This window comes from Arachis hypogaea, chromosome 7, assembly GCF_003086295.3.
Source record: "Arachis hypogaea cultivar Tifrunner chromosome 7, arahy.Tifrunner.gnm2.J5K5, whole genome shotgun sequence".
Taxonomy (NCBI): Eukaryota; Viridiplantae; Streptophyta; class Magnoliopsida; order Fabales; family Fabaceae; genus Arachis; species Arachis hypogaea.
Window position 1 is genome coordinate 10,736,311 of NC_092042.1, and position 13,776 is coordinate 10,750,086.

At 30.5% G+C, this 13,776-nt stretch overlaps 1 protein-coding gene across 1 annotated transcript; it reads left to right on the forward strand.

Annotated features, from left to right (window-relative positions):
- Positions 1–6,127: 6,127 nt before the first annotated feature.
- LOC112702424 (uncharacterized) lies at positions 6,128–8,995 on the forward strand. Its single transcript, XM_025753439.2, has 2 exons — positions 6,128–7,923; positions 8,514–8,995. Exons 1-2 carry the CDS (start codon positions 6,791–6,793, stop codon positions 8,761–8,763), a joined length of 1,383 nt encoding a protein of 460 aa, XP_025609224.1. The 5' UTR covers positions 6,128–6,790; the 3' UTR covers positions 8,764–8,995.
- The last annotated feature ends 4,781 nt before the right edge of the window (positions 8,996–13,776 follow it).

The window sequence follows — 13,776 nt, forward strand, 5'->3', positions numbered from 1 at the left end:
CAGAACAAATTCTCTATTTTTACCCGTTTTTAGATTCAAATATAAATTATAAATCATGCATGTGAATCAAAATGTAGTTATATTCTATGCAGCATTATAGCCTAGTTGTTGAACACGATGAATACAATGGAATATGGATTGAATCTAGTTTCCTAAAACAGTTTTTCCAAACTCTTCTTTCCTTTTTGATCATTCCAACCTACTGTGCTAGCAACATTTGAATTAAAACGTCGTTGGTTTCCCGTGTAGTGTTGTCCGATCATGGGTGTTAAGTGCATCCTAGTGATATGCTTTTGCACTTGCCTGGTTCATTGTTTAATTTTTGCTTTTTTAATTTTAAATTTGCTACTTGTGTTGTTTCCTTCGTTATTCTCTCGTGGTTGGAAATCGATTTTTGTTTCTCTTTTCCTTGGGAACCAATTGAAGGATATGGGATTGCACCAAGACTGTTTTCAAGATTTCGAGGTTGATATGTCCTTGTTATATTATTCTTTCACTTTCTACCCCTTAGATATTATAAAAAATAACTTGATTATGTAGTCATTTCACTTTTGTTATGACCTCGAATGCTTTTCATTAGTTGCAACAATTAAAATTTTTTTTTATCAGAAGATATGATTTCAAAAAAAAAGGAGAAGCTCTACAAAAAATAATACAGGCTCATGATCTAAATTAAATTTGTCTTCTCTATTGAATTTTTCTGCCATATTCATTTTCTAGCATTAATGGTTGGTGCAAAGTTCAATTTAAACCTGTTTTCTTGCAGTGCTATGTTCGTTGAGTTGGTTGAGTAACATTGTCCATGTAATCAAGTTAAATACTTAGATGTGGAATTGGTGACTTTTACCTGGAGTTTGAATGCCCTAGATCTTTTCTTTTGTCTCTTCTATCTACTTTCCATGTATTTAATATGAACATGTCAATTTTTGTTCCTTTGCAGTGTTATCTTCCAATCGATACTTTTGACTATCATACTTATATATGGTGACTTCTAACTTGGTATAGCAGTTTGTGTTTTGTTTTTAATGATTTTGATTGTTAGCTTTGAGAATGGTGATAGGCCCAACCTGTTGTTCTCTCATCCTAGTTGTTGATACACTTTCAAGATAGGAGAGTTAAGCGTTTAATGAGCACTTATTGGTCGTCGTTTACCATATATGCTGACTGTATTATATATACTCAATTTTGCTTTTTATCGCTTTTTATTTTTGACCGAGCACATAGAAGTTATTGGAATTGATCACATGAATGGTATAGTTGTTTATGCTTCCAGCTATCTCTGACCAAAATCACGCGGTGCATCAGTTGTGGGGGGTTATCAAGGATAAGAGGATTTGATTTTAGTTTTAACTTTTTGGTGGTGTTTTCTCTTTGGATGAGGTATTGGGATTAAATCACGAACATGTTTTTGTGCAGTAAAACGATCGAGTGTATTGGAGATTTAACTTTGGGGTTCAAGAGCAAGATTTTGTCTACAAACACAAACATATATATATATATATATATATATATATATATATATATATATATATATATATATATATATATTTCTTTTCCAACTCAACTTTGCCTTTGTTCTCACCTTGTGTTTTTGTTTGATCTAGTCTTACGTCAATTTGACAAGCTGTTTCTTTCACTTATCTTCGCCTTTTTCTATACGTGTTTAAAAATTCTAAAGTACTTCTTTGATGGGAAAACTTTCATGATAAATGACAAGTGTTTTGATCTTAGTAGAAAATTTATTCCAAAATTTACAAATTTATCTTTATCATACGATTTTCATGAAGTTTGGATATACGATTTGAGTCTTAGATTAGCTATTTAAATGTATTTATCACTTTAACTGGAAGGAATATGTTGCATTGTGTGGTAATGTTGTAATTAGTTGAACTTCTATAGTAATGATAAGCAAGTTATCACAACAATCTTTTAGGTCTGAGAAAGATTATCATTAAAATGATTTTGCTTTGTCGCTAGTGTATTCATTGTGTCCCCTTTTAATTCCAGGATTGTCACAATGTTGCTTTTTCTCTTATTCCTAAATGTGTTATTCACTGCAACAATGTCTAACTCTATGAAAATATATGTAACTTATACTGCTCACGCGATATTACATAGTATATTGGTTGAAATTCGGGGACCGAATTTCTAAAGGAGGGAAGAATGTAATAACCAGAAAAAAATAGATAAGACGTGGGACATACTCCTAAGTATATTTCTTCCTTCTCTAACCCTAGCCCCACATTCACTCACCTTTCACCGCCGTACACACCCTCACTCACCTCATATCCTCTTTCTCACAGCACACACACCCAGTAACAGAAAAAGAAAAAAAGGGAAAGAGAGAAGAGGGGAGACCGTGAGAAGAGAAGGGAGGAGGGAGCTGTCCACGCCGAGCCACCACGCGAGGAGAGAGAGAGCCACGCCTCGTCACCGCTGGCCTGGAGCTCGCCATTCGTGTCCCATCACGCTGCGTCCAGCTCGCTGCCGTCGCGTCGCCATCAGAGGCCAAAATCGAGAGATGCGTCCGAGAGAGGGGATGAGCACGAGAAAGGAGACGAGGAAGGACAACCGCCGCACCTTGTCTCCGTTGCTGCTGAGCTTCAACCGTCGCCATGCCAAGTCCCCGTCGCCATTGTTGAGACAGAAGAGAGAGCTCGAGGAGAGAGAAACAGAATGTGCGAGAGGAGCCATTGTGAATAGAGGGCTGTTCCGTCACCAATCGCCGTTCGAGTGAACCTTGGTTGCTAATGGAACTGTTGGTGCCGCTGGAGCTGAACCATTACTGTCAATAACCCAAACTATCGCAGCTCCACCTTGTCGCTGCCCTACTCCAAATCCTACGCTCATTCGTTCCATTTTACTTCAATCCTCCTCACCTTGGATTTTGGCACTCTGGGTTCGGTATCTTCGGTCCCTTGGGACAAAGTTGTGAGTAGATTTTACATTTATAATTGTTTGATTGTGCATCTATAATTATTTTGACTTATAACTAGTATGATCTTTGAATTATACTCACTATATTTGTCTTGAATGATTTTAAATTGATTAGTATAATTGATAATTGATTTATTTAAATAATTCGTTTTTATGAAGTTTATGCTTTTGAAACTATACATGAGACTATATATATTTTTTATGAAATTTTGTATTATTCTAAAATGTTTGATTTTACTTGAAAATATATTTTTGAAGCATTGAAGTAATTGTTAATACTCGCTTACTTTAAAGATTGTGAAATATGTTTGAAATTTCTTATAATTGAGAAGTATGATTGGAAAGATTTCTGATGAGCAAGTATAATATGATTTGATTTGATTCGATACCTTATATATTTGAAAGATCAAGGAATTGTTGTATTTGAAATTATATGTTTTGAATTAGTTTGGGAGGCTCGTATTAGAAAATCGTAGTTAACGGCGGTTATGACGTTAACTTAGATGCATCTAACTCAGACTCCAGCTAGCAGGGGTGTTGCTAGCCTAACGTGTAGGCCACACGTTAGATCTGTTATTCTGTTAGGACACACAAGAGAAAAGGGCTACTCATAGAGGTGAAGCCGCCCAAGTGTGGACTTTTAATTTGATTTCTATACGAGAACTCCCTTATTGAGTCACTTATTATTATCAACTATTATTTTCTAATTAAAATTATTTTGATATAATGTTTATATGGTCTCATGTCGATTATAAATGTATTGTTTAGTCACTGAGTTGCAAAACTCACCCCATTTTTTTAAAAACATTTTTCAGGAACAATTACTTGTCTATGTAAGGCTTTTGATTCAAGTTGTACGATCTACAATGACTACTTATTTGTTGACGTTTTATATATATATATATATATATATATATATATATATATATATATATATATATATATGCTCCATATGACACAGACATGATCCAACTATTTTTAATTATCTTAATTTTGTTATAAGTGTATAATTATTTATTTTAAAGCTTATACAATATTTATAACTTTCTTATTCAACTTATATTTGAATCGATTAAATTTGGTAGAAAACTATTTTTTCAAGTGCCAGTCATGGTTCATTTTGGACTATAACACATAAGCTGAGTCATGTACACAACTTTTAGATGATAAAGCATCGTATGAAAATTACTGGAAAATAAACACGCTTGAAAAGAAATGTATATCTTATCTAGTTATCTTCCCCTTTTTATTTATTGGGTTACCTTTTTTCAATAATTTTTCAAATGGTTGCAACCAATGTAGATAATAATCCACATCCAAATCTGTGGTGAATAGTAATACAATTGACATGTCTGAAAGCAAACAAATTCATCACTCACATCACAAATTGGATCACGAGCAATTCAAACATGTAAAGTCGTGATCCACCAGTCAATAAATATCAAAAATCCATACAAAATTTAATAGGTTCAACTAACATATTTTTTAAAAATAAAAACATTATATATATATATATATATTAAAAAATTAATTATTATATAATTATATATAAATATGTGTATTATTTAATTTATTTTTAATATATATTTAAATAAATTACCAAAATCATTTTTTATTTTTGAATATATGAATAAAAATATTTTTAAAATATTATAAAACACAAAAAATATAACAACAACAACAACAAAGTCTTATCCTACTAAGTGGGGTCGGCTACATGAATTAAACGGTGTTATTGTGCTTTATCATGTATCATGTCTATAGAGAGACCGTTTACATGTAGATCTTGTTTGACTACCTCATGGATGATCTTCTTAGGTCTTCTTCTGCCTTTCGCCCTTTGTCCATCTTCCATCTTATCCACTATCCTGACTGGATGTTCTACCGGTTTTCTTCTCACATGTCCTTTGTGAACTAGCTTATTCACCCTCGTCCATTCACAAAAACGCGAGAACCTTACTCATTTAACACTACATCCGGACACCGATGCACGATTCTTGCTCATTTGACACCGTACTCGAGCCATACAGCGCGTTGCTTCCAGGCAACGACATAGCTTTAGTGCATAATGTCTTTGATTCATGTCATAGGGATTCGACTATATTTTTATGTTGGTTGTCGAAGACCTAACACAGCCCTCCTCCTTTATCCGGACTTGGGACCGGCTATGTACCGCAAGTGTAACATAGGCGAAGTTAAAACACAAAAAAAATAATAAAAAAATATTTTTTTATGAATAGTATACAATTTTTGTATTTAATAAATTATTTATATATTTGATCTAAAATTTTATAAAAATATTTAGATAGTTATTTAAAAAATACATAAAAATAAAAAATTGAATTCTATTTTTTTCATTTTTCTTATCCATTAACGAAAATAAATATTTAAAAAAATCTACTTAGAAAAATATTTCAATTATCTAATTATACTTGTAAAAAATCTTATTAAAATTTAATTTTTACATATTTTTTAAGAATATATATTTAACATTAGATAATTTTATCATATTTTAAAGATATTTTAGTAGTTTATCTTATATATTTGGATTTGAATTCTCTAAATTTTGAAACTTACTTTAGAGGTAAAGTATAATTTATCACCATTTATTTTATAGGTAGGATCAAGAAAAAACATAAGAGAGAAAACATTCAATGGTGAGAGATTTAACTTTATTTTCTAAAGTGAAAATCTAAAATTTAGAGGATCTAAATCCTATATATTTAGTATTTTAATATGAGAAATACGACTATAAAAATTTATTATTTTTTATCATCACTTGACTATTAACTCAATTTTTTTAGTCTCACACATTTAAACATTAATAATTAATTAATGATCAAAATTAATAAATTTTAATGACCTTTTACCATTTTTTTTCAATATATATTATATATTAATGACTATTTAAGTGGCTAAGTTTTTTATATATATATAATACTATATTTAAAATATATATAGTATTATTAATTAAAAGAATTTATGTCAAAAATATAAAAATTAAACTTTTAATATATTTATTATTATTTATTAAAGTAAAATCTATAAAAAAATTATTAATAATAACTTTCATAATATAAAAAAAATACATATTGACTAAACCTAATAAAATAACATATAAAAATTATTAAAAAATAATAAAAAGCTCAAAAAGTGGAATAAATATCTTCAAACTATATCTTACTGCCACGTCGTTCAGGTAATCAGGTCCCACGTGTTATCCACTCCTTCAGTTCTGCTACTTACATTCAAACCCTAAAAATGTATTCAATAAAAAAAAAACTAAAAATAATAAAATTACACCTCTTGACAGTTCCAATTCTGGTTCCCTATTTATTTTTAGATCTCAACACCCAACACCAATACACTTGAATTCTCCTGAACCTGCTTCTTTGTTTGATGATTTTGTTCCTTAGAAAACCACGTGTTTCTATCCTGAACCACCTTCTTCAACTCTCTGAACTCTCCCATCAATTTCCTAAAAAACAGAAAGAAAATATCTTTGTTCTTTTCACCTTTAAATTCAATGTTATTCGAATCCCAAGTTTCCCTTTTTTGATTTTCTCACGTCCCTTTTGAAGTTTTGATCTTTGCTTCCTTTTTTGTCAAAAAAGGGTCCCTTTTTTTTCCCTCACCCATTTCGATTTCTATATTTTTCACTAAAAGTTGTCATGAGCTGGTTGGGATCATTGGATTCTTGATGAGAAGGGGGAAAAAAGTAAACTTCATTATGATTTTAATTAATATTTAATAAGGTTAATGATGATTGCCCTCTAGGTGTTTGATACTGTGTCTATAAGTGTGGTTCATCTTTTTCTGTGTTTCCTGGAAGAAGAACTTGGCATTTTTGAACATGGCTTCAAGGGTCTCTCCAAATTCAAATTGTTGGCAACTGAGAACCCCTTGTTCTCTATCTCATTCATGGAAGGCACCGCGTTCAGTTCCTTCTCTGCCACTGGCAAGTTTCACTCGTAGCAAGAACAGTGCCATCATGCCATGCCGTTTGGTTCATGGATTCACATCTCCATGCATCAGGAATTTGAGGGTGCAAAGAGAAAATCGTGTCTGCTGCATCCCTTTTCACCATGCAGGCGCCAATCATGATGATCATGGTGATGAGAATGAAAAGGAAATGGCTTTTGTCGTTTCAGACAATTCCAAAAATAGAGAAGTGAATAGCTTTTTTTCCATGAAGCCTGATCTTCTGGAACCTTCTCTTCTGGGAATCCAGCCTGAGCCACCTAGCTGGCCTGAGAGAGAAGAGATTCTGAGGCTGAGTTTTGAGAGGAGAGTGAAGGGTGTGGGGATTCCCTTTTCCATTAGGATGATCAGGAAGAAGCTTCAATTGCAGAAGAGTTTGAAGGAGGCAAGTGATTTGAGTTATTGTTCTGTAAACAAGGCCTTCTCTTCCATGTTGTTTATCTTCCACCAGCTTCAAAACTATGCCTTGCAAACAAGGGAGAGCATGTTCCTTGAGGACTTTGAAGGTGTCATGGACAAGTTGAGGGTTGACATGGATACTTCATTTGTGTGGCTATTTCAACAGGTTTTCTGCAAGACCCCAACTCTAATGGTCGATGTCATGGTCCTATTAGCCAACTTCTCTGTCTTCTCTATGGCACAAACTCCTCCTTCCATGGTTACAAACATTCTACCATTGAGACATTCAGAACAAGTTGGTGTTGAGACTCAACAAGACGAGCATAGCAAGGATAAAGGATTGGCAGAGGAAGAGATGTTGTGGCGCTCCATGGTTGAAGAAGCTTCAATTATGCATAAAGGGCTAGATAATAATGAGGTTTTGGACCATGAAACAATGAAAAGATTTGTGTCACCTCTGTCTGTGGAGCTTCAAAGTGATCAATATGAGGAGTATGTCACCACTGATCTGTATTACCAAAAGCATTTGCGCTTGTCACCACATAATTCTCTTCTGCTTTCCAACTATGGACACTTCCTTTTCCTTGTTGCTCGTGACATTGATAGGTGAGTTTCTCAAGAACCTTATTTTTTTTATAATATATTATGTTCTCATTTTTTTTATGTAAATGAACTGTCATTATTAGTAATTAGCATTTGATTCGTTTTCCCAATTTCAATAAAGCGATTTTGAGTTGAAAGTATTTGGGTTAGAGGGTCGTGTAGAGTTTGCTTATAGTGTGACTTGTGAGTAAAGGAATACATAGATAGAAAAGGTGGTGCTTATACCGCTTGCATCTGAGCAGAGTCTTGTATTCCATCATTATATATTTTGTTTAGGTTTTGTTATGGGTGACTCAAAGAAGTTCATTGAAAAAAATTTACTTATCCAAGTCTCAATGTATGAAAAACTTGAATATAATGACTAGTGTTACAAATTATAAATGGTACAAAGTACAGTTCTTTGCTGACTTTAGGAGCATCAAACACATTTTCTGGTTTTAATACAAAACTTGTCTTCTTGGGTATGGTAAATATCTTTGGTGAAAGCATGTTAATGCATTTCTCAAGTACATCTTCTTTTACCCTTTTGGAAGCATTCAACTGCTGATTAATTTCCACCATTTTTTTGATACATTGAATGTGAATATTTGCAGGAGTGAAGAGTACTACCGGCGTTCGGTGCTAGCAGAGTCGCCGGAGGCTGAAGCATTCAGCAGATATGCTGATTTCTTGTGGATGGTAAGAAAGGATCTTTGGGCAGCAGAACTCAGATATCTTCAATCATTGGAAGCAGAACCGGGCAATACTTACTATATGTCAAAGTATGCAAGTTTTCTTTGGAACACAGGTGGACAAGATAACACGAGCTTTCCCCTAGAAGAAATAGACAATTTGCAACTATGACATTGTTGACCATATGATTCTTCATCTTCATCATCATCATCATCTTAGATGAGTGATGTGTGAATATACACAGTTTGATGATAGCATACAGACACAACTTGTACATCCAACTTGCTTCTGAGATGTGTATACCCTTGATATTTTTGGACATTCACCAATAGAATATTAGTCCAATCTTTATTTTGTTTAGTTATTTATGTATTTTGGAAATGAAGATGTTTATCTTGGCATAGTTACTTGAGTTTATGTTTGCTTGTGAAAATGTGTTTGCAAAGAAATGATATGATTTAGTTAGTTTGTGGGATTTTGTTAACATTTCCTGCAAAAGTTACAGAACAGTCAAACTTGGCTTATTCAACTCAAGTTGCTTTTTCAATTTAAAATTGTCAAATTTAAAAACATCTTTCTTTTAAAGGGTTTTGTGGTGTTATGCATAACTTTTTTGTCAATTAAATAATTTTTTCAAGTAATGTATTTTCCTTCTTTGTTTATTTGGCTTGACTTTTTACTTGAGCAAGTTACAGCTCAGGTTACAGAACACAATCAAGCTTGGCTTATTCAGCTCATACATGCATTTTTAAAATTAACTTGGTAGGGTGATTTCAATTTTTCTTCAAAAAAAGAAAGGAAAGGAAAAACACATTCGTCGGAGGCGTTTTTTATTTATTTTCTAAAAATAGAAATCTTTGGCGCAAATTTCACTTTTTTAAGATAGAAAATTATAAGGGTGTATTGTCTTTAACAAGAATATGCTTTTAAATTTAAATATTAAAGAAGGTGGTAAATATTTTTGTATAGATATCTTTTGTTAGGTTTATATAATTTCAGACAAGTTATATTTGGGGGTGTTTGTGGTGGGTTTATATAATTTCAGACAAGTTATATTTAGGGGAGTTTGTGGTGCGGTTTGGATTAGTTTTGTGTAAAAATTTATTCGATTCAAACATTAATTTTATTTACGGTGCGACTTGGATTAGTGTGAAAAATTCATTCGATTCAAGCATTCTCTTTACTTGCGTGCGACTTGGATTGGATGATTTTTTCTAAACAATTCAATCAAATTTCAAGCGGTTTGAATTGGTGTTGGATTTAGAATTTTATAAATTAAAAAAAATTAATATACATAATAACTTTTAATAACAAATCTTAAATAACTAATAATGATATAACAAGTCTCAATAATATATTAAAAAATTAACAATAACAAAATAATAAAAATAAAATTATAAGTTGATTAAAATAAATAAATAAATAAGTCTCATTTTTTTAATTTATAAAATGTTCATCAAATAATAATAATGCATGAATGAGATAAAAATATATAACAAATTGAATATACTAACAAATTAAAATTTTCAATATAATAAAAAATAATAATATTATATTATATTTTGTGGTTTAAATTGGATTGCATCAGTTTTAAAAAATAGATTCAAAATTCAATCCATTAAATTTAAATTAAAGTGATTTTAATCGATTTTTAATTTGAATTGAATTGAATGAAAGGGTTTAATTTGAATTGATTTGAATTTGAACATTCTTATGTTATGTTGGATTACTAATGAAACAAGTATGCTAAGAAATATTTTCTATCCATCATCAAACTCAAACACGTGTTAGTTATGGAGTAACAGGGCATAACATGAAAAATTTGTTAATAACACATACAAAACAAACAAGTTTATACATATACTTTTAACATTTTAAGAATTGAAATCCATCAATTTAGGTGGTATGCTATTAATCAAATGAATTTACTAGTTCAACAAAATGCTAGCTGGTAATTCTAGTAAATTTGAGAGGTTTATGGAGTGAAAGTTTATTACTCCTCCATTCGATAACATGTGTTGAAGATTTGAAAGACAAACTTCTAACAACCTATATTATTGGGTACGTATTACACTTAGAAAGTGTCTCTATTTTGTTAATAGAATATGCATCTCTTTCAAGTTTAGACCTCAAAAAATGATACATAAAAAATATAGTCTTATTATGTATATAATCATACTTAACTAGTAAATTAATCACTCCACTAAGGCAAATTAATTTGTCGCACTTATTTAGTTGCCTTAAGAAATAAGGTTTCTTTACCTTTTTCTTAGAATTTGTTTTTATGCATCAAAATTTGAATTTTTTTTGAAAAAAAAAATTGTTATTCATATTCTAACAAATAGGATAATAGTACTACATACACAGGACGTAAATTCAAGTGTAAAACAAATTAAAAAACTGTACAAAACACTAAAAAAATTCTTTCAGTTTGATTATAATTGAGAACACGGGAGACCTATTCATCGTCACTGCGTGAAGTTGGAGATATGAGGCAGCGGCACAATGGGCAAGAATACGGCGACTGATGGTCGGCACAGCATCGGAACCAGCGGAGCATGCAACGATCATGAAAAACATGCGAGCAATTTATGCGAACAAATTCTACACTTGAATCTTCATTACCATGGCCAAACTTCTCCAAGCAAATAGCGCATTCACCGTCATCATCTTGGTCAACAATTTTGGATCTCTCTAACAGATTCACGAGTTGTGCTAGTTCAGGAACGTTTTCACAGAGATCATCATTATAGATATCAGAATCTTGAACAATGTTGCGCCTGGTAACAACGTGAAGGTTCACAACAATCTCCCGCGTGTTGGAGTCACACCCTTCACGGCTTAGAATCCTTCTTGCAGTTTCGCCTATGGAAGGTAAAATTTGGTCCAATGACTCAGGGGATACAGGCACTGAAGAGAAGATTTCATGCAATAAAATTGTGTCTTCTCTGTTGAGGTCTGTGAGTGGAGTACAACTGCATAGGATATCTGAGGGAACCAAGATTGCTTCAGTAGTTGTAGTAGAAGAAAAGTCAACATCAGCGCGTTGGGTAATTTGGATCAATTCTTGGGTGCAATTGAATATGATGGAGAAACATTCATCCAAATAAAACTCTTGTGGTGTGGCTTGGTTTTCAATGGGAGTAATTTGCAACGAAAAAACGGTGGATTCCATGGCAAAGTAACAAAAGTGATGGGTTCGTTAATTCGAATTATCAAGATCCGGCTACCAAGTAAGAGATTTTTAATAAAAAAAAAAAGCGAGGAGAGCGGTGTACAAGAGTAAGCGAATGGTTAATTCACTCAAGTCTTTCTTGAAAGTGGAAAACCAAAAAATGCTATGCTGCCTACCAAAGAACGTATGGATAAGTAGGCGAGCAAGCGAGTAGTAGATACCTGAATGAGCTATGCAGCTTTTATAGTCTTGATTTTCTTTAATAGCTTAAGAGAAAAAATCTTTTATTAGTGAACCAAATCTTTATCTAAATTAAAGATGGTTTTAAACGAATTGATACGAATTGATATTTTCTATAGATCCTAAAATATTAAAGATTTGATCTATTTTTTGCATTGATAAGATATTAAAAGAGCAACGTCTTATTATAATATTTTTTTGGTTGGTAAAAATTATTGATTTTTACATGGATAATACGAATAATTTAATTAAATATCTTTAATAGAATTTAGCTAAATACTTTAATAAATAAATGATATGATTTAACACATAAATCAAATCTTAAGTTTAAAGGTTGCCTTGCTTTCCAATGAATTATAACTCAAATGGCATAATCTCTTTATACTCGCTTAAAAGGTTGCGAGTTCGAATCTCCTTATTTTCGGTTAAAAGAAAAATTTAAAAGTTGCCTTGGAATTATTATTGTTGTTTAATTTGAATTTGATCTTAAAAATATAAAATATCCTTATACTTAATTTTTAAACCATTAAATAATCCTTTTAAAAGAATTTTAAAAATACTAATATATCCTTTTAAGAATTAGAGTTGTTTGATTATGTGAATAATTAAAATTTTGAATTTAATTTAATTTAAAAAACTAAAATGTAATCTTTTAGGAATCAAAGGATTAAAATATCCTTATATAAGTAAAGTTGTTTACCCTTATCAGAAGTTAAAAATTTGAATTTAATTATATTAAAAATACAATAATAATACTTTCATAATTAATTTTAAAAAACTAAAATAATATTTTTTTTAGACTAAAGTTATTTAATTCCTTTAGATATTAGATATTTGAACTTGATTTATTTTAAGAAGAATAAAATATCCGATTTGTTGACGAGTAAATAAGAAAACTATCATTTTAGTTAATTTTTAAAAAACTAAAATATCCCTTTATGAATATGGTTGTTTAATTGTATTAGAAATTAAAAACTTTGAATTCAGTTTTAGAAATATAGAGCACTTTAGGATACAAAAATTAGTTATTAAATTAGCCAATATGTATATTATATATACGAGAATGTTCATCAAGGTTTATTATTTTTTGTTAATATTTTTAGTTATCAACCATATTTCTTTAGTTTAGTAATCTAATAACATACTTTAGTTCATATTTTTAAATATTAATAACTAATTATTAGCCAAAATAATAAATTTTACTGATTCTCTAAAATTTCTCTACATATACTATTCTACTTATTTTTATTTTGTGTATTTTACCTTTAACATGTATTTTTCAATAATTAATTTTTTTGTATACATATAACATGGTTAATTTTTTTTCGTTATAAAATATTTTTTGTGTCCTCTTAATGACACTTAACAATGCCTAAATAAAATTTTGGCTATAGAATATTTTTTTTAATGTATAATAATATGTTTGATTTTTGGTTTTATATCTATTGATGGTATGGTTAATATTTTTAGTTTTAGTAACATATACCATTTACGATATTATGCTAAAATTAAAAAGACTCAAATACAGTTTCAAATAAACAAATACCGTATCAATGTGAACAAATATAAGGCGTAAAAACTTTAACTAAAATAGTCTCTATAAGCAATAATATTTAAGTGTTAAAATAATTTAAAGAGATACTATATAACTCTAAAACAAAAACTATTAGCAGATAAAAAAATAGGTAAATTTTATCCTATTTTTCTCAAATAAAGAGTACATTATTCTTTATAATAAATTTAATAATTATAAAATAAAATTAATTATA

Bases quoted from the DNA above. Each gene is read 5' to 3' on its own strand.
- LOC112702424 (XM_025753439.2), top strand. From the start codon at position 6,791: ATGGCTTCAAGGGTCTCTCCAAATTCAAATTGTTGGCAACTGAGAACC. The intron at 7,924-8,513 runs GTGAGTTTCTCA...GAATATTTGCAG, and splicing joins GTTGCTCGTGACATTGATAG to GAGTGAAGAGTACTACCGGC.